Here is a 27,334-nt window from a genome sequence, read left to right on the forward strand (position 1 = left end):
TGTGTGACCCCCTTTGTGAAGAGAACCTCAGAGGCTGATGTGTCTGTGCGTGAACATACTCTCCCACTAGCTGTGGTGTTTTGGAGGGGCTGCATAATGATGCTCCTCCCCCTTTGTAAAGAAAACCCTTTTTGCCTACAGAGAATAAACGAGCTAGAAGCCCCGCGTTGTGCCACAGCGTCTCATTGCTCGGTGCGCTTGCTTCCTCTGGCTTCTTGCAGAGGGGATGTCTGAGGAACCACAGCCCGCGGGACGGCAGCCAGAACCCCGCTCCCATGAGTTGGTTCTCCCACCACCACCACGCTCACGTTGACATTGGATGGAGGGGCCTGGCAGCCCGTTCTCCACCAAGCTGGGCCGAGGGCAGTGAGGACCACGGGCCTGGGCATGTGGAGGGCAGCGGAGGGCGGGCGGAGGCCAGGGCAGCCCGGGGCCGTTCCTGAGACAGGCCATCGAGAGGCCCCTCGCATCCACCCCTTTCTGACAGTTACAGCTCTTGCTCTCAGGGCCCTGTTCCCCCCGGCGCCCTCCCGCCCCCCAGCGTGAAACGCCACGTCCCTCCGAGGGGCGCGCCGCGCCCTGGGGTGCACTGGCCCTGCCGGGGGGCGAGGAACAGGGCTCGCAGCTTCCCGGGCCTGGGAGGCAAGAGGCAGCCAAGGCAGGACCAGGCTGGGGAGGAGGCTGAGCGGGGCCAGGTGGGGGTTGGGGGGGTCGGGCAGGCGGGGGCAGGGCAGGAGGCTTAGGCTGGGCGGGGCCAGGTGGCGGGGTCGAGGGTGGGGTGGGGCGGGGCTTAGGCCCGGCAGGGCGGGGCCAGGTGGGGTTGGGGTCAGAGAAGGAGACGGGGCTTAGGCTGGGTGGGGGCGGAGCCAGGTGGGGTTGGGGCGGGGTTTAGGCCGGGCAGGGCGGGGCCAGGTGGGGTTGGGGTCGGGGGGCAGGAGGCGGGGCTTAGGCCAGGTGGGGGCGGGGCCAGGTGGGGTTGGGGCGGGGTTTAGGCCGGGCAGGGCAGGGCCAGGTGGGGTTGGGGTGGGGGGGGGGCAGGAGGCGGGTCTTAGGCCGGGTGGGGGCGGGGCCAGGCGGGGTCGAGGGTGGGGCGGGGCTTAGGCCGGGCCGGGCGGGGCCAGGTGGGGTTGGGGGCGGGGCTTAGGCCGGGGAGGGCGGGGCCGGGCGGGGCGGGGCTTAGGCCAGGCCGGGCGGGGCGGCCGGGCCGCTGGTGCTGCTGGCGGCCCGCATGGCGCTGGCGGGCGGCCCCGAGGTGCTGGGGTTCCGGGTGCCTGCGGAGAGCGGCCAGGCCCTGCTGGTCTGGGGGCTGGAGGAGGGGGCGGAGGTGAGGCCCGGCCCGCTGGGGGCCGCTGGACCCAGGGGAATCCCGCTCCGTGCGCCTGACTGGCCGTGGGGCGCCCCCCCCCCCGGAGCAGCAGAGCCGGGTGGGGCGCCCCCCCCCGGTCACTGCTGGAGTCGCTAAGGCCAGGGGGGATCGGGGCTGGGGCAGGGGTGGGGGTTCGAGCTCTGGGGTGGGCCAGGGATGAGGGGTTCGGGAGGTAGGAGGGGGATCAGGGCTGGGGGTTGGGTTGTGGGGGGGCTGTTGCGGGCTCTGGCTGAGGCAGAGGGGTAGGGTGGGGGTGAGGGCTCTGGCTGGGGTGCGAGCTCTGGGGTGGGCCAGGGATGAGGGGTTTGGGGTATAGGAGGGGGCTCTAGGCGGGGTTCAGGGGGTGGGAGGGGGATCAGGGCTGGGGCAGGGGGTTGGGTTGTGGGGGGGGGCTGTTGCGGGCTCTGGCTGAGGCAGAGGGGTAGGGTGGGGGTGAGGGCTCTGGCTGGGGTCCGAGCTCTGGGGTGGGCCAGGGATGAGGGGTTCGGGGGGGGTAGGAGGGGGATCAGGGCTGGGGCAGGGGGTTGGGTTGTGGCGGGGCTGTTGTGGGCTCTGGCTGAGGCAGGGGGGTAGGGTGGGGGTGAGGGCTCTGGCTGGGGTCCGAGCTCTGGTGTGGGGCCAGGGATGAGGGGTTTGGGGTGTAGGAGGGGGCTCTAGGCGGGGTTCAGGGGGTGGGAGGGGGATCAGGGCTGGGGCAGGGGGTTGGGTTGTTGTGGGGGGGCTGTTGCGGGCTCTGGCTGAGGCAGGGGGGTAGGGTGGGGGTGAGGGCTCTGGCTGGGGTCCGAGCTCTGGGGTGGGCCAGGGTTCAGGGTTCAGGGGGGTAGGAGGGGGATCAGGGCTGGGGCAGGGGGTTGAGGATGTGTGAGGGGGGGTATGGGCTCTGGGCTAGTGGGTGCAGAAATGAGGGGTTCAGGGTGGGGGGGGGTCTCTGGGCTTGGGCAGGAGGTTGGGATGCAGGGGGAGGAACGAGGGCTCCAGCTGGGAGTGCAGATTCTGGGGGCGGGCCAGAAATGAGGGGTACAAGGGGTGTGGGGGGGTATCAAGGCTGGGGCAGGGGGTTGGGATGGTGGGGGTGAGGGCTCTGACTGGGGGTGCAGGCCCTGGGGTGGGGTTTGGGGCATAGAAGAATGCTCTGGGCTGGGACTGAGGGGTTGGGAGAGGGAGTGCAGGCTTCGGGAGGTGCTTATCTCAGGCAACTCCCAGAAGCAGTGGCATGTTCCCCCTCCAGCTCCTACATGGAGGCATGGCCGGGTGGTTCTGTGCACTGCCCTGTCCTCAGGCGCCACCCCCACAGCTCTCATTGGCCACGGTTCCTGGCCAGTGGGATCAGCGGAGCTGGCGCTTGGGGGCGGGCATCGTGTGGAGCCCCTTGGCTGCCCCTACGCCTAGGAGTTGGAGGGGGCACCTGCTGCTGCTGCTTATGGGAGCTATGGCAGGCAGGGAGCCTGCCTTAGCCCTGCTAAGCCTCCGACCAGACTTTTAACAGCCTGGTCAGCAGTGCTGACCGGAGCCACCAGATTCCCTTCTCGACTAGGCATTCCAGTTGAAAATCGAACACGTGGCAACCCTAGTTTTACACTGGTCTCTCAATGTTATAGGTGACAATTTCCTAAATCAAAAAGTGTTGTTGTACGTGATGCAAGAGAATACATTAGACCTCGTCATGACGCACAGGAATTAATCACAGAACTAAAAATTAATAGGTTTCAGAGTAACAGCCGTGTTAGTCTGTATTCACAAAAAGAAAAGGAGTACTTGTGGCACCTTAGAGACTAACCAATTTATTTGAGCATGAGCTTTCGTGAGCTACAGCTCACTTCATCAGATGCATACCGTGGAAACTGCAGCAGACTTTATATATACACAGAGAATATGAAACAATACCTCCTCCCACCCCACTGTCCTGCTGGTAATAGCTTATCTAAAGTAATCTTCAGGTTAGGCCATTTCCAGCACAAATCCAGGTTTTCTCACCCTCCACCCCCCCACACAAATTCACTCTCCTGCTGGTGATAGCCCATCCAAAGTGACAATTCTTTACACAATGTGCATGATAATGAAGTTAGGCCATTTCCTGCACAAATCCAGGTTCTCTCACTCCCTCACCCCCCTCCAAAAACCCACCCCCATACACACACAAACTCACTCTCCTGCTGGTAATAGCTCATCCAAACTGACCATTCTCCAAGTTTAAATCCAAGTTAAACCAGAACATCTGGGAGGGGGGGGGGGTAGGAAAAAACAAGAGGAAATAGGCTACCTTGCATAATGACTTAGCCACTCCCAGTCTCTATTTAAGCCTAAATTAATAGTATCCAATTTGCAAATGAATTCCAATTCAGCAGTTTCTCGCTGGAGTCTGGATTTGAAGTTTTTTTGTTTTAAGATAGCGACCTTCATGTCTGTGATTGCGTGACCAGGGAGATTGAAGTGTTCTCCGACTGGTTTATGAATGTTATAATTCTTGACATCTGATTTGTGTCCATTTATTCTTTTACGTAGAGATTGTCCAGTTTGACCAATGTACATGGCAGAGGGGCATTGCTGGCACATGATGGCATAAATCACATTGGTGGATGTGCAGGTGAACGAGCCTCTGATAGTGTGGCTGATGTTATTAGGCCCTGTGATGGTGTCCCCTGAATAGATATGTGGGCACAATTGGCAACGGGCTTTGTTGCAAGGATAAGTTCCTGGGTTAGTGGTTCTGTTGTGTGGTATGTGGTTGTTGGTGAGTATTTGCTTCAGGTTGCGGGGCTGTCTGTAGGCAAGGACTGGCCTGTCTCCCAAGATTTGTGAGAGTGTTGGGTCATCCATTATTAAGGATCTACAACCTATCCTAAAGGATGACCCAGTGGGGGAGGTTTAGGTTGGATATTAGGAAAAACTTTTTCACTAGGAGGGTGGTGAAACACTGGAATGCGTTACCTAGGGAGGTGGTAGAATCTCCTTCCTTAGAGGTTTTTAAGGTCAGGCTTGACAAAGCCCTGGCTGGGACGATTTAACTGGGAATTGGTCCTGCTTCGAGCAGGGGGTTGGACTAGATGACCTTCTGGGGTTCCTTCCAACCCTGATATTCTATGATTCTATGATATACCAGGAGTTGTAGAAAATTAGTAGGGGAGCAAAGGGGACAGAACGAGAAATCTACAACCAGCAGAGTTCAGGACACTAAGGAGGAATATTTTTAAGTATATTAGAAACAAAAAGAATCTTAATAATGGTATTAGGCCATGACTAGATGGCAATAGTAGAATTCTCAATAGTAATAGAGAAAAAGCAGAAATATTAGATAAATAGTTCTGTTCTATGTGCAGGGGGGAACAGATGATGGCGTCATGTCATATGATAATACTCTTCCCATTCTACTTGTATCTCAGGAGGGTATTAAACAGCAGCCACTAAAGTTCGACATTTTTAAATAAGTCCATATAACTTGTTCCAAGAGTGTGTTGGTTTTGCCTTTTTTAAATCTGGCTGATGACCTGATGGACAGTTAATGTTGATTTTCAATAGTCTTGAGACACTGGGGAAATTCCAGAAGACTGGAAGAAAGCTAATGTTGCACTAATATTTGTAACGGTTAAATGGGAAGACCTGGATAATTATAGGCTTGTCAATCTGAAACTGATCCCGGGCAAGATAATGGAGAGGCTGTTATGGGATTTGATTAATAAAGAATTAATGGAGGGTAATAGGATTAATATCAATCAACGTGGGTTTCTGGAAAATAGATACTGTCATACTAAACTTGATAACACTTTTTTTTTTTAAATGAGATTACAAGTTTGGTTGACAAAATTTGGTTGAAGGCATTTGACTTGGAGGCATAGTGCATTTTGATAATTTTATAAAAAGAAAAGGAGTACTTGTGGCACCTTAGAACTAACCAATTTATTTGAGCGTAAGCTTTCGTGAGCTACAGCTCACTTCATCGGATGCAGCCTAGAGCCCCCTCCTACACCCCAAACCCCTCATCCCTGGCCCCGATGAAGTGAGCTGTAGCTCACGAAAGCTTATGCTCAAATAAATTGGTTAGTCTCTAAGGTGCCACAAGTACTCCTTTTCTTTTTGCGAATACAGATTAACACGGCTGCTACTCTGAAACCTGATAATTTTATATCATTCTAGTTTTTAACATAAAACACTTGTGACAGGATCCCCAGGGTGCAGCCTGGAACTGTGGGACTGCTGTGCCCCCTTAACTCTCTCCAGCCTGGGCTGTCTCTCACAGTGCCTTGCTAGTGGCCAGCGGCAAACCCCTCCAGGTGCTGTGATCACTCAGCACAACCGCATGTGGAGCCCCACTCCCAGCTAGAAAGTGGCAGTGTAGACAAGGCCTCAGTTGCTTGCAGTGTAGGTGGGGGCAGGAGAACTCTCCAGTATGTGTCCACTCTATCTGTTTTATACCCTCGGTCCACGTGCTTGGAAAACACAAGTCCAGGCATGTCTGGGGGCATTGCTCAAGGCTTGTCTGTACTGCCAATTTACAGCGCTGCAACTGTCTCTCTCAGGGGTGTGAAAAAACACTCCCCCTGAGCGCAGCAAGTTTCAGCGCTGTGAAGACAGTGCACCAGCACTGGGAGCTGCACTCGCGGCGCTGGGAGCTATGCCCCTCTTGGAGGTGGTTTTTTTAGAACTCTCTCCCACTGCTGCGCCGCGACCACACAAGACATGTTAAAGCGCTGCCAGTGTAGACTAGCCCTCGGTCTCCAGGCAGTGTTGAGTAATTCCCCTGGTGTGGCCTCATGCAGCTGAGTCGCTGACTTGTAGCTCCCTTGCTGTGCAATGGTTGTTGATGGGTTGTTTGAAGCCCTGCCCAGGTGTTGGTTATTTTCCTTGCTGTTGCCTCTGGGGAGATAATATCTGGCTGATTCCCCAACTTATATCATGTTTTAGTGACGACCATACAACACATTTCTCATGACTTCATATGCATTAATGATATGCATGTGTGGATAGAGAAGAGACTTTCAGCAGGTCATAACCTTTCCCTGATACCTTACAAGGTATGCTTTATATGTAAGATAACGATTATATAAAAATGAGGAATATGGGGGTTACAGGATGCTCCCCCAAGGTATAGAATGTCACAACACTCCAGATAGATTAAAAACTGTCTAACTGATAAGTCTCAACGTAATTATAAATGGGGAATCATCATTGATCAGGTATGTTTCTAGTGGGGTCCTGCAGGGAATAGTTCTTAGCTATTTAACATTATTATCAAGAAGAAGAAACAAAATCCTCATTGATAAAAGTTTGCAGATGACACAAAAATCAGGGGAGATGTAAATAATGACAAGAACAGGTCACTGATACAGAGTGATCTGGATCACTTGGTAAGCTGGGCACAATGTAAATATATACCTATAGAAACAAAGCCTGTAGGCCATACTTACAGGATGGGGGGCTCTATCCTGGGAAGCAGGGACTGTGATACAGATCTGGGGGGCCATGGTGGATAATCAACTGAACACCAGCTCCCAGTGCTAATGTGATCCTTGGATGAATAAATGGGGATCTCTTGTGGCCACAGTCTCCAGCAGGGGTTGAGCCTTGTCCCCTCTGAGGAGACAAACACTGGAGGAGCAAGCAGCCAGTGAGTTTCCCCATCTTCCTAGGGGTGGTGGGGTCAGGCTCCAGCCACAGGGCTTCGGCCTCCATCTCCAGGTTCTGGGGTCTGTCTCCAGGCTCAGGGCTTCTGGCTTTATCCCCCAGCCGCACAGCGGCGGCTTCAGCTCCTGCCAACATAGCTACCGCCGCTCATTGGGGGTGGTTTAATTATGCCACCGGGAGACCTTACAGCAGTGCAGCTTCAGCCGTACAGCTCTGCCGCTGTATGATACGTAGCGTAGCCGTAGCCCTAGTAGCTAGCTGGGTAGCTGGGAAAAGTGATATTAACATACAAGTATCACTTTTCACAGCAGCAACTTACCAGCCAGCAAGTCTTAAAAAAAAAAAAAGAAAAAAGAAAAAAAAGACGGGGGGGGAGGGGGGCAAAAAAAGCGAAAGAAAAAACAACAAAAAAGACAAGAACATGCAAAGCACCTTATTTGTGTTTCTAGTCTGTTTAGGTCCAGAAAAGAATAGAAACAACTGCACATAATTTGTATTATTGAGTCTGCAAAAAAAAAAACCAAGGATCTGGACATGCAACTGTGCATATTTATTGGTTTTTCCTAAAGTTAATTAAGTATTTTATGAAAAATTGTCAGAGCGGCCACCAGCAAGAATTGGTGGCTGCACTCTGAGGCCACCAAAAATTTGTTGACCACTCCTGCACTGGATGGATGTTGGGTCTGATCCAGCCTGGCAGTTCCTGTATTCCTGTGTAAAGAGTCAGAGACAATATCTGTCCAAACCAAACACTCAAGTTATATTTTACCCATGTTAATTACTCAAGCGGTTTATTATTGTTAGAGGAAGAAACTGATTGTCGGAAAAATACTCCCTAATTAATAATCAAAGTTGTGCATAGTCCCTGTTCACAGTGCTTCTTGGCTGCTGCTCTATCTCCTTAGCACTGATCTTTGTTTTCCTCTTTTTTTCCTCAGCATTCTCTGTTTTCAGCATTTTCTGAGTTTGGGTTGCTGTATTCAGTTCGAGTTCACAGAAATGCTGCAGTTGCGGGGCCTGGGTATTATGCTCTGGTCAAGTTCTATTCAGCTAGAGATGCCAGCAGAGCCCAGCGCGCATGCCACAGGCAAAGATTATTTCAGAAATCTCCCTTAAAGGTAAGTGAATTAAAACAAGGTGTAACTTCCAATTATTGGCAGAGAGGTGTCTAGGAATAGGGTGGTATCCTGGATTAATCTTTAATTAGAGATTGTCATGTAATGGAACCTCCAGGCAGATGTCCAACCAAAACTGGCAACCGCAGGGTATCCCTTTAAATAGTTTTGAACCCTCTAGTGGCACTCAGTATGTTCTGTAGTTTAGACACCACACAGAGCAGTAGTGTGTATATGTAACTAGGTGTTGCATGTTGTGTATAGTTAGTAAACATGGTTCTTTGGCCCCCCGCGATGGCCATGTGGTTCCTTCATATGTATAAAGAGCAGAACACACAACAGACTGTTACCTAATTCCAAGTCAGGACTCCTTCACGTGGTTAGTACGGTCTCTGTCGGGAAGAACGGGGAAGGGACATAGGCTGGGGACCTGAGATGTCTGCCTTAGGTCCTAGGGTGGTGCTGGCGCAGGGAAACACAAGTGGCTGTCGAGTCTTCTCCATTTGAGGGTGGGGCTCCCAGACCGTGAAGCCCTGAATCTCAATGGCACGTTAGGGTCTTGCTGGACCCTCACACAGATCCAGCAGTAAATCATTCCCTTTATTTCCGCTCTCTCGAGGGGTAGCTGCTGGAATGCTCAGGGGTGTCTGTTACACTAACATCCTACCGCTCCCTCCTCTAACCACTGCTTCCATGGGGTGGGGCATCATGTCTCACAACCAGGGGTGGCAAGTCTGCATTTGCCACCTCCCAAAACCACTGCTGCCTCTGAGGAGGACGGGGAGTGGGGTACCATCACCCTTGTCCTCCCAGAGCTATCAATGCTGGTTCCTCAGTGGGACCCTGGAGCACTAAGGGCCTGGTCATATGGAACAGGGAGAGCAGTGCTAGGGAATACTTACAGCTCCCTGCCTGCAAAGCCAGTCTCACCTAATCCATGTAGGGCTTTTCTCCTCTGGGCAGGTTTGCATTTGCACCAGACAGAAGACCTTTAAGCAGCAAGTCCTTGCTCTGAGGAGTTACAAGTGTAAGGAATTAGCCAATTACTACCTTGGCTTCAATGGCTGGTCAAACCGTATCATTATGGTAAGAAGCCCTTCTTGTATTCTTTTGTTCCCTCCTGGTCCCTTATTCCTGATCTGGGGAGCTGATGGAGGGATTTGAAATGGGGGAGTGACTTGGTCTGATCGGGCAGTGAAGAGAGCCTTAGCAGCTGTGTTTTGGACAAAATGTCAGAGAATTACCTGGCTATTGGGTAGACTGGCCAGAAGGAGTTGCTGTACTGAGCGAGGTAATGAGCACAGAAGCTTATTCTAGTGCTGGGGCCAGACATGGAAGTACCAGATCTTCAAACTGTGGGGAAGAGAGAAGAGCCAAGATTTGGCAATACCCTGCATGTGACACAAGCGGTCAAAGACAACTTGGAGATTGCAAGCCTGATTATCAGAGAGGGTGGTGGCTGCTGGAGCTTCTTGAAATAAAATGCATGGCCCTCGGGGTAGAAAGTTTGGACACTCCTGCTATGGCTTCACCATAGTTATTGGGCTCAGTGTTTATATCACAGTCATCCCTTCTGGTCATAAAAATCTATTCATCTCTTTTTCCTACCATCCCTGCCCTCACCAGGTCTCACCTAACAGACATCCTCTCGTACACAGATAAAACTAGCTCCCTGGATGGACCCCATGCCATCTCTCTGGCTCCCCTCTCTCACTGCTATCTCCAACTCTTCAACCAGTTGCACTGTCACGTGGATACTAAAACACCGGTTTTAGCACCACTTCCGAAGGAAACCACTCTTGAGCCCCATATGCAGCAGCTCCCTTCCATGTATCTGAAGTATCTTTTCTCAGCCACAAAGGTTCCTGTTGCCGATCTCCTAGTCAGTGCCGACATTTATTGTCTAAGTATTGAGAAATGCACAGTAAAAGCTATGTCAAAATCCTTCTATGATGGTTTGGAAATGCAAATCCCAACAGCTGCAGAATATTTCTGGGTTTGACCTGGAGAATGAGGAGCTGGGAGGCTTGCCAGAGAGGAGGTGCCTGAAATACCTGTGCGTTGTGGAAGTAACGCTGCCCCACCATGGGATCTGCACCAGAGGACTTGGCGTTGCTGAGGCATGTGTAGAAAATGGCCGAGGTACGTTGGTAACTTTGTGATTGTTAGTGTTGATCGCTTCCATGCTGCTGGACGCTCAAAGGCACGAGAATGTTCACTGCTGTTGGACTTTCTGCAGGGGGGGCCTGTGGACTACCAGCTTGTTCAGCGAGGTGTTGGTAACAAACGTTGTGGAGTACCAAAGCTACAGGACCACCACTGTTCTCTCCCTTCCTCTCCTCCGTTTTGTATCTCTCTCTCTCTCTCGTCTCCTTTCCTTTCACGTCTTTCTTTAGTGCTCATTTGCGCTCCATCACAGGCACTTTTCTCGGATGCATTATGTGTAAGGCTAAGTTTTTGTCACGGATACTTTTAGTGAAAGTCAGGGGCAGGTCATGGGCAATAGAAATTCACAGAAGCCGTGACCTGTCCCTGACTTTCACTACGAATATCCCTGACAAAAGGGGTAGACAGGTTCAGCACCCACTGCTGCTGGGGCTCCCGGGTCCCCCACCACTGCAGTGCAGGGAACTCTGGGGTCCCCCGGCTTTCGGGGCTGGGCTGCTTGGAGTCCACCCCCCGGGGGCTGGGCAGCTGTGGGGGGGTCCCCCCGACCGGCATGGGAGCTGGGAGCTGCAAAGGCGGGGCTGGCTGGGAACTCCGGCCCTGGGGCAGAAAATGTCACAGAGGTCAATGGAAGTCACGGATTCTGTGACCTCCGTGACATAATTGTTGTACTTAAAGTACTGCAAAGGATCTTTTCGGGGGGAATAAGGCAAAGCGCCACATTCATTGGTAATCCGTGTATCAATCAACACTGTATCATAGGCATATGACATATATTACACTCCTGCACTCACGCATGCATGCACGCACTCACACAAGCACACGCCGTCTTGTTGTTACCAACTAGTTGCTCCCCTTAATTTCACTGGCCAGGTGAGTTAGATGGGGGCGGGGTGGAGCCAGGCTTCTGCCGATCCAGATCGATGTTCCCATGTTGACAAGACAAGACCCAGGGTCCTCTGCAAGACTCCTCAGATTTATAGCTGCTTCCCTCTCACGCAAATCTGTACCAGATGCAAAATCTGTGTCTGTGTCAGTTGGTCCTTTGTGCTGCTTCCTTCTGGGTTTTGTCCCAATGCTGTTCAAAGAGGGTGTTTTCAAAAGAAGGTGATCGCTTCTAACCCCCAAGGTCGTCAGTATGTCTGCTCTTCTTTAGTGAGCCCACTTGACAAGTTTTATTGTTCTTGGGTCTGGCTTCCATCTGCTCTCCAACTGTTGCAGCTGTCTGGAGGTGCTTGCCTTCCACGCCTTACTCATTCACACCTTGTTCATTCAACAGGGCAATTGATTAAAAGGGCGGAGGGGGAGGAAATCTTATTCTACTCCTAGCAAAAAGACATTTTTTTTTTTAACATTATTCCAAGGCTCAATACAAAGTTTTCTATATAAGGATCTTATACAAAGTTGTGTGAAAATAGAGGCATAATACAAAGTCATATGAAATGTATGTGAAGATGCTTAATGCAGAGATTTATCTACATAATCGTAGCCTTAATTATGTGAAATGGGTTTGATACTCATCCAGTTCTTAGTGGGCAGAGTGTCTGCGTCACGCACACGAGCTGGCAGCAGGACTCCACACTGTCAGGTTGGCTGCTGTGGGCGTTAGATGTAAACTCTTTGGGGAAGGAATGGTGTGTCACTATATGTCTGTACGGTGCCTAATGCCATAGGGCCCTGATCAGGACTGAGGTTTCACGGCACTACCATGTTATAAATAATTTTAAAAGTGCTGCAATAAACAGTCTTCCTACCAGAGTAATATGAGTTACTGGGTGAGCGTCTGCTTATCAGAAGGGATTTAACTGTGCAATAAGCTCTTGCTAGTACTGTATGACCATCATGCTTTCAAATGTAATCTTTGAAAATAACACCTTTTTGGGTTTAGATCCCCTTGAGTTTGTCATGAAAACAGGAAATGTTCAGAAACTTGCAGTTGAGAAAGCTCTGTCGGCTGCATTTCAGAAGATACTTCTCATAGTTTTAGGTAAGGCATTTTTATACATTGATTATAAATATCTGGGGGTTTGGTCTGAGAATAGCTGTGTTGTAGGTTTCATGATAGTGAATATGAACTATTATAAATATATTTTCTCAAAAGTGTTGTTTAGGGTTGAAAGTTTCCTTGTTTGGTCTTGGCTCAAAGTTAAATTTGTGTGTGTGTGCAAAGTTTGCAACAAATAAGTCAGCCATTTGAGTTCGCTGAGTGGAAGGAAAATATACTTGGCATATTGTAAAGGAAAAATTAGATATTTTTGGTCTATAGATAGCTGAAACCCCCAAATGTCTGAAAACCTGGAAACTTTCAAGTGCAAACCCTGCATTAATACTATATTAAGGTTGTAATTGGAACAAAAATCCAAGAGTTGAAGAAGCTAAGGCTCCAAAAGCAACGGTAACCCAGCCACACCGATACACATGATTTTTGACTACTGGCTAGCTTTCTGCCATCTCTGGCCTGCAGTGTGGTGAGTTGTGTGTTTTGTAACTGTTTTGCTCGGTGTTGTACCTGTTAACTGGGGCGCTCTCTCCCCCTTGAGCTTTAGAGTTGTAGTTACAGAACCTGGCTCCTAGCCTACATAGGAATTGTGGACACCTTCTCTCTTCTTGACCGGCTGCTCACGAACAGGGAAAAATTGGTAGGGGAAGTAGAAGTGGGTGGCAACCTGGGCAGCAGTGACCATGAGATGGTCGAGTTCAGGATCCTGACACAGGGAAGAAAGGAGAGCACCAGAATACAGACCCTGGACTTCAGAAAAGCAGACTTTGACTCCCTCAGGGAACCGATGGGCAGGATGTCCTGGGAGGCTAATATGAGGGGGAAAGGAGTCCAGGAGAGCTGGCTGTATTTTAAAGAAGCCTTATTGAGGGCACAGGAACAAACCATCCTGATGTGCAGAAAGAATAGCAAATATGGCAGGCAACCAGCTTGGCTTAACAGAGAAATCTTCGGTGAGCTTAAACAGAAAAAGGAAGCTTACAAGCAGTGGAAACTTGGACAGATGTCTAGGGAGGAGTATAAAAATATTGCTCGAGCATGCAGGGGTGTACTCAGGAAGACCAAAGCGCAATTGGAGTTGCAGCTAGCAAGGGATGTGAGGGGTAACAAGAAGGGATTCTACAGGTATGTTAGCAACAAGAAGATGATCAGGGAAAGTGTGGGCCCCTTACTGAATGCTGCGGGGGGGAGGGAGGTGGGAGGGGCAACCTAGTGACAGATGGAAAAAGCTGAAGTACTCAGTGCTTTTTTTGTCTTGGCCTTCATAGGCAAGGTCAGCTCCCAGACTGCTGCACTGGGCAGCACAGTATGGGGAGGAGGTGAGCAACCTTCAGTGGTGAAAGAACAGGTTAAGGACTATTTAGAAAAACTAGACATGCACAATCCATGGGGCCAGATGCTCTGCATCCAAGAGTGCTGAGGGAGTTGGCGGATGTGATTGCAGAGCCATTGGCCATTATCTTTGAAAATTCATGGCAATCGGGGGTGGTCCCGGACAATTGGAAAAAGGCTAATGTAGTGCCCATCTTTAAGAAGGGGAAGAAGGAGAATCCGGGGAAGTACAGACTAGGACTGTCAAGCAATTAAAAAGATTAATCGCGCTATTTAAAAATATTGATCGCGCTATTTAAACAATAATAGAATACCATTTATTTAAATATTTTGCGTGTTTTCTACATTTTCAAATATATTGATTTCAATTACAACACAGAATACAAAGTGTACAGTACTCACTTTGTAGATATTTTTGATTACAAATATTTGCACTGTTAAAAACAAAAGAAATACCATTTTTCAATTCACCTAATACAAGTATTGTAGTGCAATCTCTTTATCATGAAAGTTGAACTTACAAACAGAATTATGTACAAAAAATAACTGCATTCAAAAACAAAACAATGTAAAACTTTAGAGCCTATAAGTCCGCTCAGTCCTACTTCGTGTCAGCCAATCACTCAGACAAACAAGTTTGTTTACACGTGCAGGACATAATGCTGCCCATTTCTTGTTTACAGTGTCACCTGAAAGCGAGAACAGGTGTTCGCACGGCACTGTTGTAGCCGGCGTCGCAAGTTATTTACGTGCCAGATGTGCTGAAGATTTATATGTCCCTTGATGCTTAAATCATCATTCCAAGGGGCATTCATGCTGATGACCGGTTCTGCTCAATAACAATCCAAAGCAGAGAGGACTGACATGTTCATTTTCATTATCTGAGTCAGATGCCACCAGTAAAAGGTTGGTTTTCTTTTTTGGTGGTTCAGGTTCTGTAGTTTCTACATCAGAGTGCTGCTCTTTTAAGACTTCTGAAAGCATGCTCCACATCTTCTCCCTCTCAGATTTTGGAAGGCACTTCAGATTCTTAACCTTGGGTCAAGTGCTGTAGCTATCTTTTGAAATCTCACATTGGTATCTTCTTTATGCTTTGTCAAATCTGCAGTGAAAGTGTTCTTAAAACGAACAACGTGCTAGGTCATCATCCGAGACTGCTATAAGACGAAATATATGGCAGCATGCGGGTAAAACAGAGTAGGGGACATAAAATTCTCTCCCAAAGAGTTCAGCAACTAATTTAATTAACACTTTTTTTTTTTTTTTTACCTAACATCATCAGCATAGAAGCATGTCCTCTGGAATACCTTGCAATGCCGGCTAGAAAAATACCATGGGAATGCCTGTTCTCACTTTCAGGTGACATTGTAAATAAGAGGTGGGCAACATTATCTCCTGTAAATGTAAACAAACATGTTTCTCTTAGTGTGACTGAACAAGAAGTAGAGCTGAATGGAGGCTTGGAGGCTCTAAAGTTTTACATTGTTTTGTTTTTGAGTGCGGTTATGTAACAAAAAAAAAATCTACATTTGTAAGTTGGACTTTCAAGGTAAAGAGATCACACTACAGTACTTATATTCCCCCCACCATTCCTCAGACTGCTGGAAATGGCCCACCTTGATTATCACTGCAAAAGGTTCCCCCCCCCCCCCCCCCCGCTGGTACTAGCTCATCTTAAGTGATCACTCTCCTTACCGTGTGTATGATAACACCCATTGTTTCATGTTCTCTGTGTATATAAATCTCCCCACTGTATTTTCCACTGAATGCATCCAATGAAGTGAGCTGTAGCTCAAGAAAGCTTATGCTCAAATAAATATTTCTTTATCATTTTTACAGTGCAAATATTTGTAATAAAAAAATACAAAGTGTACAATGCTCACTTTACATTATTATTTGTGTTGTAATTGAAATCAATATATTTTAAAATGTAGAAAAAATCCAAAAATTTTTAATAAATTTCAGTTGGTATTCTATTGTTTAACAGTGCGATTAAAACGGCGATTAATGAAGATTAACTTTTTAAAAGGTGATTAATTTTTTTGAGTTAATCACATGAGTTAACTGCAATTAATCGTCAGCCCTACTACAGCCTCACCTCAGTCCCCAGAAAAATCATGGAACAGGTCCTCAAGGAATCCATTTTGAAGCACTTGGAGGAGAGGAAGGTGATCAGGAACAGTCAACATGGTTTCACCAAGGGCAAGTCATGCCTGACTAATCTAATTGCCTTCTATATCCACTGGCTCTGTGGATATGGGGAAAGTGGTGGACGTGATATACCTTGACTTTAGCAAAGCTTTTCATACGGTCTCCCACAGTATTCTTGCCAGCAAGTTAAAGTAGTATGGGCTGGATGAATGGACTATAAGATGGATAGAAAGTTGGCTAGATCAACGGGCTCAATAGATAGTGATCAACAGCTCGATGTCTAGTTGGCAGCCGGTACCAAGCGGAGTTCCCCAGGGGTCGGTCCTGGGGCCAGTTTTGTTCAACATCTTCATTAATGATCTGGATGATGGGATGGATTGCACCCTCAGCAAGTTCACGGGTGACACTAATCTGTGGGAAGAGGTGGATATGCTGAAGGTAGGGATAGGATTCAGAGGGACCTAGACAAATTGGAGGATTGGGCCAAAAGAAATCTGATGAGGTTCAACAAGGACAAGTGCACAGTCCTGCACTTAGGATGGAAGAATCCCATGCACCACTACAGGCTAGGGACCGACTGACTAAGCGGCAGTTCTGCAGAAAAGGACCTGGGGATTACAGTGGACGAGAAGCTGGATATGAGTCAGCAGTGTGCCCTTGTTGCCAAGAAGGCTAACGGCATACTGGGCTGCATTAGTAGGAGCATTGCCAGCAGATCTAGGGAAGTGATTATTCCCCTCTATTTGGCACTGCTGAGGCCACATCTGGAGTATTGCATCCAGTGTTGGGGCCCCCACTACAGAAAGAATATGGACAAATTGGAGAGAGTCCAGCAGAGGATGACGAAAATGATTGGGGGTGGGGCACATGACTTATGAGGAGAGGCTGAGGGAACTGGGCTTATTTAGTCTGCAAAGAGAAGAGTGAAGGAGGATTTGATAGCAGCCTTCAACTACCTCTATATAGAAAAAGATCTCACAAAACTAAGTGATTGGGCAACAAAATGGCAAATGAAATGTAATGTGGATAAATGTAAAGTAATGCACATTGGAAAAAATAACCCCAACTATACGTACAATATGATGGGGGCTAATTTAGCTACAACTAATCAGGAAAGAGATCTTGGAGTCATCGTGGATAGTTCTCCGAAGACATCCACACAGTATGCAGCAACAGTCAGAAAAGCGAACAGGGTGTTAGGAATCATTAAAAAAGGGATAGAGAATAAGATGGAGAATATCTTATTGCCCTTCTATAAATCCATGGTACACTCACATCTTGAATACTGCATACAGATGTGGTCTCCTCAAAACAGATGTACTGGCATTAGAAAAGGTTCAGAGAAGGGCAACTAAAATGATTAGGGGTTTGGAACGGATCCCATATGAGGAGAGATTAAAGAGGCTAGGACTTTTCAGCTTGGAAAAGAGGAGACTAAGGGGAGATAAGATAGGGGTATATAAACTCATGAGTGGTGTGGAGAAAGTGAATAAGGAAAAGTTATTTACTTGTTCCCATAATATAAGAACTAGGGGCCTAATTAACTAATTAATGAAATTAATGGGCAGCAGGTTTAAAACAAATAAAAGGACATTCTTCTTCACTCAGCGCACAGTCAACCTGTGGAACTCCTTGCCTGAGGAGGTTGTGAAGGCTAGGACTATAACAGGGTTTAAAAGAGAACTGGATAAATTCATGGAGGTTAAGTCCATTCATGGCTATTAGCCAGGATGGGTAAGGAATGGTGTCCCTAGCCTCTGTTTGTCAGAGGGTGGAGATGGATGGCAGGAGAGAGATCACTGGATCATTACCTGTTAGGTTCACTCCCTCTGGGGCACCTGGCATTGGCCACTGTTGGCAGACAGGATACTGGGCTGGATGAACCTTTGGTCTGACGCAATATTGCCATTCTTATGTACCTGAAGGGGGGTTCCAAAGAGGATGAAGCTAGGCTGTTCTCACTGGTGGCAGATGACAGAACAAGGAGCAATGGTCTCAAATTGCAGTGGGGGAGGTCTAGGTTGGATATTAGGAAAAACTATCCCACTAGGAGGGTGGTGAAGCACGGGAATGGGTTCTCTAGGGTGGTGGTGGAATCTCCATCCTTTGAGGTTTTTAAGGCCCGGCTTGACAAAGCCCTGGCTGGGGTGATTTAGTGGGTGTTGGTCCTGCTTTGAGCAGGGGCTTGGACTAGATGACCTCCTAAGGTCTCTTCCAACCCTAATATTCTATGATTCTATGTGTTTTAGCTTAGCTATCTATTATACTTATATGGCTACCATTATCATAGTACCTGGGTCTACACTCAGAGCTAGGGCTGATATTCTGAGCTCAGGTAAACATATGGTAGGTCTCATCAAGTATAACTAGCAATGTAGCCATGGTAGTGGTCGCGGCAGCATGTGAATATGTACACCCAGCAGTTCCAGGCGGATTTATGCTCGCTGTGTTTCTGTTGCACGTGCTACCGGAGCTGCGCTGCTATTTATGCTTGTGCCAGCTTGATGAGAGCTAGCCCCAGTATGTCTACACAAGCTGGGACTCCCGCCCTTAGCTCACAGTCTAGACGTAGCCGAAGGGTGAAATTTTCAGACAGACTTGGGCTGCTGAGTCACTTGGGCCCTCTTTAGAATTTTACTCAAAGGGCCTTGCCCAAGGTTGCAGGAATTCTGTGGCAGAGTGGGGAATCCAACCCAGGTTTCCTGAGTCCCAGGCTCCCTAACCCTGGGCCTTTCTTAAAATAACACATACAATAACTGCACCGTCTACAGGGAACCCAGAGAGACACCCCAGTGTCTGTGTGCTGATACAGAAAGCCTGGCGTGACCTGTGGCGAGGCTCTCGAGATCACTCAGGTGGCCTGTGCTCTCCTCCTTCCCAGGTTTGTCATTAGGGCCAGAGCAGGGCCCTCTCTGTGTTGGGAGCTCCTCCATGGACATTCCTGAAGATGAGTGCTTTTGTCCATGAGCATTTAACTTATGCCTGTCACAAGTTGCATGGAAGGGAAGAGGGTTTGTGGAAGGGCATTTGGGCCTGACTTTTGATTAACTATTGAACTGGACACACGCCCACCATCTGAACATAGGTGCCTCATGGGTGCTGATCCGTCAATACTTTGTTTAAATGAATAACTCTTAAACCTGCATTAGATATCAATTATTATTTTTTGCATTTAAGCAACAAAGTCGGTTTCCAGTCTGATGATTTTGATGGAGCAGATTTGGTGTTTAGTATTTTTCATGAGCAGAGGAATACGCTGCAATCTTTCCAGCAAACATTGATTCCCACTCTCGGGCCCTGATAAAGCAAAGCACTTAAACGTGGGCTTAAGTTCCATGAAATCAGTGAGATTTAAATATGTGCTTAAGTGCTGTGCTGAATTTAGAGCCTAAATTCCCACGACTGGCTTAGACTTTTAAAATGTCATTTAGGCCATGTCTATCCTACAAAACTTGTGCCGGCATAGCTCCCTAGTGTAGACGCAGTGTATGCTGACACAGGGAGTTCTGCTGCCACGGTGACACCACTTCCCCGAGCAATGTTAGCTAAGCTGACAGAAGCACTCTTCTGTTGACATAACTGCATCTACACTGAGGGTTTTGTCAACATAGTTATGGTTGGTTTTGTGAAGTGACTTTTTTCACACTCCTAGCCGCTGTACTTATAGACCAGGTCTGAAGTGTAAATATCTGGTGGATTTCCTGCTGTCAGACCTGACACTTGTGCAGAGGCAGGTAAATAGCATCCTCTTGTTTGTTTGTACCCTGCTTTCCACAGATTCTGGCTCCTCTGCTTTTCCAGTCTCTTCTTGGCCTAGTTAAGTGCCTTTTGTTTTTCTGCCTGATCTGGAAAGCAGATGCTCTAGACCAGCGGAAGGAATGGGGTACGGAGTGTACAAAGTAATTTCACAGCCTGGCATTGTCAGACTAAGTTGTGCAAAGTGTGTTCTCAAATGGGGGGCATGAGAAGTAGCTTCATAAATCATTGGATTCTCTTCTTAGCAGTGCTCTCAGATCTCCCATATCTCCGACTCCCCACAAAAGTCTAATCCCTTAAAACCTAATCCTGCTCCCACTGAAGTCAGCTGGAGTCTTTCCACTGATGTTAATGGAAGCAAGATTGGGTCTTTAATCCTCAATCCATATGTGAGAGCAGCGCCCACAGACTCTTCCTCTTACCCTGCATGCAATGTGGCAGTTACTAGGTTTTATTTGCATCACTGTGGTCAGTTTTATCTTACACAGTAAAGGCATTTGCATTCCTTAAAGGAACGAATGAGCTATAACCCCCATGCCTACCCCGTGCCAACAATGGGAAGATAAAATTAGTACCTGCTCCATCTCTGAACTTTTTAAACTGCCTGTCCCCATGGGATTGATGCTCCTGGCTCTCCAGGCAGTTATAAAGCTCAGTTCAGTCTTGAGACAGTATGGAACCATTTTGTGGTCACTAAATCTAGTGGTAAGAAAACACCTCCTTAATTCTCATGTTGCATGCTTGTTTCAGAGAATGGTAAGGTGGCTGTGGAGTACAACTCTGCCCAAGAGGATCCCATTGACTCCCTAACAGACGAGGAGCTGAAGGGACTTATTCAGGTAAATAGAGGCTGTTTTGCCTTGCACTGGCCCACGACAGGCGAGCTCGGCACTCCACTACGAAGGAAGCAGAACGAGCAAGAGAATAGCGTCGTGCCACTTCAGCCAACAGTAGGAGGGAACATAGACACCAACTTGCCCGGGCACATCTCCTAAACCCAGCATGTGGGAACTGATTTCCAGTTTGTCATACTCAGATATGAGCGGCAATCATTACAAGTCCCTTTATCATGTATCTAGTAGATCCTCAAAATGCATTTCTTCATACCATGTCCTACAGTATGGTTGCAGTACTCAATTCCTGAAATTATTCAGTATACTGAGATTTTAAAACTTTATTTTCTTGATATTATTACGCAAAATTATGTATTTTTTAAATAGAATAGGAGACACTAGGGATGCTGTGTAGAGACCATGTTCTCAGCCACACTGTAATGGCCCCAGCAGTATAACTCATGACAAAGCCAAGGCCCACACTTCCTGTAGCATTGTGTGGGAGCGACACTCTCATTAAGGTTGAAAAGGCACTTCACTTCCAAATGAGTCTTTAGAGCAGTTTTAAAATAAACCTCTCCTTTGGGTTGCACTTCATCTACTTGCTCTGAAGCTGACAGCAAAGAGTTAACAAAGGGATCTCAGTAAACTGGGTGAATGGGTGACAACATGAAAGTGATTAAGTGCAAAGTGATGCACATTAGAAAAAATAATTCTAACTACACCTAGAGAACGATGCGGTCTAAGTTAGCTCAGGATAGATCTTGGCGTCCTGTGGATGGTTCTCTGAAATATCTGCTCAATGTGCAGCAGCTGTCAGAAAAGCGAACAATGTTAGGAGCCATTAGGAAAGGGATCGATAATAGAAAATATCATCATACAACTAGATAAATCCATGGTGCACCTAAAACTTGAGTCCTGCTTGCAGTTCTGGTCACCCCATCTCAAAAGATATTGGAAACGGTGCACACAAGGGCGACGACATGATTAAGGGGGTGGAACAGCTTCTGCACCCCGAGACATTAAGGCTGGGACTGTTCAGTTGAGAAAAGGTGACGAGGGGGAGGATAAGACAGAGGCGCACAAATTCGTGACTGGTGTGAAGAATGTGACTAGGGACGTGTTATTTACCCCTTCACGTAATGCAAGACCTAGTGGTCACCTTGTGAAATTAGAAGGCTTCCAGTTTAAAACAAACATAAGGAAGTTCTTCTTCACGCAACGCACCATCAACCTGTAGAACTTATTGCCAGGGAATGTGTGAAGGCCAAAAGCATAACTAGGTTGAAAAAAGAATTAATTAAGTTCAGGTCCCTGAATGGCTACTGGCCAAGATGGTTAAGGATGCGACCCCGTGTGCTGGGTGTCCCTAAACCACCAACTGCCAAATCTGGGACTGGACCACTGGGGATGGATCACTGGAAAATTGTCCCATTCTGTTCATTCCCTCTGAAGCATCTGGCACAAGCCACTGTCAGAAGACCATATACTAGGCTAGATGGACCGTTGGTCTGAGGCAGTCTGGCTGTTCTTATGTTCTCTAAGCTCAAAGGTGATTACTTGTAGAGGGTTGAAAGCTGTTAATTGTGAGTTATGTTATCATAAAAAGGAAATCTTTTCAATGTAAAAAAAATCATAATTCTTATGCTGGACTTAAAAAGAGCTGAACTTTTAAATTCAAACTTTACATGTAGGCTTGAATAAGGAATAGTCGCCTTGCTTAATCTGAAAGCAGTAGGACTTGCTGGGGATATTCACCAGATCTGTGACAACACAGTCATCCCACAGCACATCTGGGCATTGTGCAGCACCCCAGCAGCGTGGGTAGAGGAAATGTCTCAGTGAATCTCCTGATGCATTAGTCCTCTTAAGGTGCACGTAGGCAAAGCAGTGTTTTTGTAATTACAACATTCAAACATGGTTTGTTTTAGTTCTGGATCTAATATATTTACAGTGCGAAGTGCTGTGGAATTGCCTTAGGTTATTTTTTATCCTTTTTGTTAAAGAAAGATATGGATCTTCTGCTATGTAGAGCTATTTTGTTCTCCATTTAAATCTTCCTTTCCATTGCCCCTTCCATCTGAGTATATCAAAGGGCTTTAAAGCACCCAGAGTAATTGGTTTACTCATAGTCAATGGGAAGTTTGTGGTAAAGCAAAGAAACAAAACCTAAATCTGATCTGTCCTGTGCTTTAACCACAAAATTGTCTTCCTCCCTTGGTGGCTTGTGGAATTTGAACTAATAACATCTCTCAGGGCTTGTCTTCACTACCGGGGTAAGTCGACCTAAGTTACACTACTCCAGCTACTCTGGAGCACTTAGAGGAGAGGAAAGTGATCAGGAACAGTCAGCATGGATTCACCAAGGGCAAGTCATACCTGACTAATCTAATTGCCTTCTATGACAAGATAACTGGCTCTGTGGATGAGGGGAAAGCAGTGGACGTGTTGTTCCTTGACTTTAGCAAAGCTTTTGACACGGTTTCCCACGGTATTCTTGCCAGCAAGTTAAAGAAGTATGGGCTGGATGAATGGACTGTAAGGTGGATAGAAAGCTGGCTAGATTGTTGGGCTCAACGGGTAGCGATCAATGGCTCCATGTCAAGTTGGCAGCCGGTATCAAGCGGAGTGCCCCAAGGGTCGGTCCTCAGGCCAGTTTTGTTCAATATCTTCATTAATGATCTGGAGGATGGTGTGGATTGCACCCTCAGCAAATCTGCAAATGACACTAAACTGGGAGGAGAGGTAGATACGCTGGAGGGTAGGGATAGGATACAGAGGGCCCTAGACAAATTAGAGGATTGGGCCCAAAGAAATCTGATGAGGTTCAACAAGGACAAGTGCAGAGTCCTGCACTTAGGACGGAAGAATCCCATGCACTGCTACAGACCAGGGACCGAATGGCTCGGCAACAGTTCTGCAGAAAAGGACCTAGGGGTTACAGTGGACGAGAAGCTGGATATGAGTCAACAGTGTGCCCTTGTTGCCAAGAAGGCCAATGGCATTTTGGGATGTATAAGTAGGGGCATTGCCAGCAGATCGAGGGACGTGATCGTTCCCCTCTATTCGACATTGGTGAGGCCTCATCTGGAGTACTGTGTCCAGTTTTGGGCCCCACACTACAAGAAGGATGTGAAAAAATTGGAAAGCGTCCAGCGAAGGGCAACAAAAATGATTAGGGGACTGGAACACATGACTTATGAGGAGAGGCTGAGGGAACTGGGATTATTTAGTCCGCAGAAGAGAAGAATGAGGGGGGATTTGATAGCTGCTTTCAACTACCTGAAAGGGGGTTCCAAAGAGGATGGATCTAGACTGTTCTCAGTGATAGCAGATGACAGGACAAGGAGTAATGGTCTCAAGTTGCAGTGGGGGAGCTTTAGGTTGGATATTAAGAAAACCGTTTTTACTAGGAGGGTCGTGAAGCACTGGAATGGGTTACCTCGAGAGGTGGTGGAATCTCCTTCCTTAGAGGTTTTCAAGGTCAGGTTTGACAAAGCCCTGGCTGGGATGATTTAGTTGGGGATCGGTCCTGCTTTGAGCAGGGGGTTGGACTAGATGACCTCCTGAGGTCCCTTCCAATCCTGATATTCTATGATTCTATGTGAATAACGTAGCTGAATTCGACATAGCTTAAGTCAATTTACCCTGGTGTCTTAACTGCGCTGTGTCAATGGGAGCCACTCTCTGTTCGACTTCCTTTACCCTTCTTGGAGAGGTGGAATACCGGGGTCCACCAGAGAGCGCTCTGCAGTCAATTTAGTGGGACTTCACTAGACCCATTAAATCGACACCCAGCTGCATCAATTCCCCCGTAGAGAAGACAAGCCCTCACTCTCAACACACAAACCAGAGACCAGTGAGCCAGCTACTCATGATAAACTTGAAAGGGGCAGCTTGGGAGGAGAGAGATTCCTTTTGTTTCATTGGCTTGTGGCGCTGGTAAGTCAGAGAAATTAGCAGAGATGCTAGCTACCCAGAATGGGAGAGCCGATAGTTGACAGGTTCCCAGTCCAATGTTTTTGCACTGACATGATTCAAGACAGGGAAGTGTTTTCCTGAAATGTGATTAAAATACAATGGTTCATTCTGCATTTCCAGGAAATGGTAAAGAAGGTTGAACTATGGTGCTGAGTAGCAAATACACTCTTAATTTCTCTTTCCAGGTCAATGACTTGTCCTTGGAGCAGCTGAACCTTGAAGAAGAAGAAGAAGAATTTTTGTCTGATTTCAGTTTTGATGAAGAACACCTGCTGGAGGGGAGACAATCTAATTAGTGTGGTTTAAAGTATTCTGGGAGTTTTACAGTATTTATTTCAAATTGTTGCTCAGGAATGAAAGCATAAAGTTTTGACATTGCGCATGCTAAATGTTTTAGATGCTTTATTTCTTTGGATTATAAAGTGGTGGAAAGAAATGATTAATCTATTGTTACTAAAATAAAGATAGACAAACATAGCTAAGGATCCCCCAGTTCATTCCTTCCTTCATGGGCCCTGAGAACACCAGGATTGCCTGCGTTGCCTTCAGCTTGGGCATAACACTTGCAGCTCTGCATTAAAATAGATTATAATCAAATTTCATGCTGCAGGGTTTCAGCAGGTCAACCTGTGGGGGTCAGGAAGATATTTTTCCTCTCGGTGTACAATTGGCCAGGTGTAGTCTCTGAGAGAGCATCAACAGGTGAATGCCCTGCCACAGGAGACCTTAAGTAGCTGCAGAATTTACACACACACACACACCTGTTTGCTCACCTAAGAAACATTTCTTTAACTCTCATGTAACCTACCAAGCCAGTCAGTTGCGAGATAAAAGCGGTTTTCCTATGTGCCCTTTCCTTCTTCGTATTAACCTGCCATAGTGCCAAACAAAGGCCCTTTTTTGCTTAGAAAGTGCAAGTTTTGCATTACATTGACATTAAACTGCAGCATGAGGCTTCTTGTTTTAACAGATTCCCCAAATCATAGAAGTGTAAGACTGGAAGGGACCTCAAGAGGTCATCTCGTCCAGGTCCCTGCACTCATGGCAGGACTAAGTATTATCTAGACCAGGGGTCCACAACCTATGGCACACATGCCAAAGATGGCACGCAAGCCGATTTTTTTTTAATGGCACGCTGCTGTCTGCCAGGTCCTAGCCGCTGGACCCGCTCAGCCCGCTGCCGATCCCAGGCCAGCAGCGGGCTGAGCGAGGCCGGCGGCTGGGACCCTGGCAGGCAGCAGCGTGCCATTAAAAATCCTGCCCGCCCCGGCCCGCTCCTTTCCACCCCTACCCCTCCATGTGGGGGCAGGTGAAGAAGCTTGGTCCTGCTGGCTGCTGCTGCAGGGCAGGCGAGCTCCCACCTCCCCCGCCTCTTCCCCCAGCGTGCTGGGGTCCTGCCCCTCCTCCTCTCCCTCCCTGCCGCTGATTAGCTGATGGCCCTTGCCAGGGAGGGGGAGAAGCGGGGCCGCAGCCCACTCGCTGCTCCAGGGAGGAGGTGGAGACAAGGTGGGGATGGGGTCTTGGGGAAGGGGGATGGAATCAGGGCATATCCCCTCCAGGCCCCTGCCGTGAGCCACTCTGGGCAGGGGGCTGGGAGCACCCCCACTACCCCAGCCCACCCCCCCAGCCCTCTGCCCTGACCTCTGCACCCCCTTCACATACCCCCAGCCCTCTGCCCTAATCCCCGTACCCCCACACACACACACCCCAGCCTCCTGTCCGGACCCCTGCATCCTCCCATGACCCCAGCCCTGACTCCAGCACCCCTCTCACATGCCCCCAGCCCTCTGCCCTGACTCTTGCACCCCCCACATTCCCACCCCCACCCTGAGCACCAAATGGGAGCTCCTGCACCCCCCTCCCCCCCCACATTCCCACGTGCACCCTCGTACCAAATGGGAACTGCCCAGGTAAGCGCTCCACACCCAAACCTCCTGCCCCAACCCTGAGCCCCCTCCCTCATTCTAGCTCCTGGCCAGACCCTATACCCCAACCCCCAGCCTGCTCTTTCACCACCAGCCCTGTGCTCAGTGCATTCCCACCCTCAGCTCAGTGCAGAGAGAGAGGAAGAGAATGGGCTAGAACCAGGGAGAAGGTAGGTACCCACTCTGTGTGGGTAGGGCCGGGATCCCAGACTGGCAGCAGGCTGAGCGGGACCGGCAGCCGGGACCCTGGCTGGCAGGAGCCGGCGGACAGAACCCCAGACTGGCAGCGGGCTGAGCTGCTCAGCCCACTGCCGGTCTGGGGTCCCGGCCACCGGCCCCGCTCAGCCCACTGCCAGTCTGGGGTTCTGGCTGCCAGCCCGTTGCCAGCCAGGGTCCCGGCCGCAGGCCTCGCTCAGCCTGCTGCCGGCCTAGGTGAACGGAACCCCAGGCTGGCAGCGGGCTGAGCAGGCCGGCGGCATAAGATCAGCATTTTAATTTAATTTTAAATGAAGCTTCTTAAACATTTTGAAAACCTTGTTTACTTTACATACAACAATAGTTTAGTTATATAATATACAGACTTATAGAGAGAGACCTTCTAAAAAACGTTAAAATGTATGACTGGCACATGAAACCTTAAATGAAAGTGAATAAATGAAGACTCGGCACACCACTTCTGAAAGGTTACCGACCCCTGATCTAGACCATCCTGGCAGGTGTTTGTCTAACCTGCTCCTAACCTGCTCTTAAAAGTCTCCCATGATGGAGATTCCACAACCTCCCTAGGCCATTTATTCCAGCGCTTAACCACCCTGACAGGAAGTTTTTCCTAATGTCCAACCTAAACTCCCTTGCTGCAATTTAAGCCCATTGCTTCTTGTCCTAGCCTCAGAAGTTAAGGAGAGCAATTTTTCACTCTCCTTGTTACAACTTTTTTGTTACAACTTTTTAGGTAGTTGAAAACTGTTATGTCCCCTCTCAGTCTTCTCTTCTCCAGACTAAACAAACCCATTTTTTTCAATCTTTCCTCCTAGGTCATGTTTTCTAGACCTTTAATCATTCATGGTGCTCTCCACCAGATATTCTCCAGT

General features: G+C 48.3%; 1 protein-coding gene across 3 annotated transcripts; it reads left to right on the top strand.

The window, feature by feature from the left end:
• Positions 1–1,215: 1,215 nt before the first annotated feature.
• RDM1 (RAD52 motif containing 1) lies at positions 1,216–24,781 on the top strand. Of its 3 annotated transcripts, XR_013344622.1 has the most exons (8): positions 1,216–1,324; positions 7,924–8,103; positions 9,064–9,186; positions 10,080–10,242; positions 12,155–12,253; positions 12,606–12,734; positions 20,255–20,343; positions 24,504–24,525. XR_013344622.1 is itself a non-coding variant. In XM_077806260.1 (7 exons), exons 1-7 carry the CDS (start codon positions 1,229–1,231, stop codon positions 24,612–24,614), a joined length of 861 nt encoding a protein of 286 aa, XP_077662386.1. In that variant the 5' UTR covers positions 1,216–1,228; the 3' UTR covers positions 24,615–24,781. The 3 variants fall into 3 exon arrangements, 2 of the variants coding, with proteins under 2 accessions (XP_077662386.1, XP_077662387.1); XM_077806260.1 differs by lacking the exon at positions 12,606–12,734 and having other exon boundaries at positions 24,504–24,781; XM_077806261.1 differs by lacking the exons at positions 10,080–10,242; positions 12,155–12,253; positions 12,606–12,734; positions 20,255–20,343; positions 24,504–24,525 and adding an exon at positions 9,759–10,038.
• The last annotated feature ends 2,553 nt before the right edge of the window (positions 24,782–27,334 follow it).

The sequence above is a fragment of the Eretmochelys imbricata genome, chromosome 27 (genome assembly GCF_965152235.1).
Source record: "Eretmochelys imbricata isolate rEreImb1 chromosome 27, rEreImb1.hap1, whole genome shotgun sequence".
Classification (NCBI taxonomy): Eukaryota; Metazoa; Chordata; order Testudines; family Cheloniidae; genus Eretmochelys; species Eretmochelys imbricata.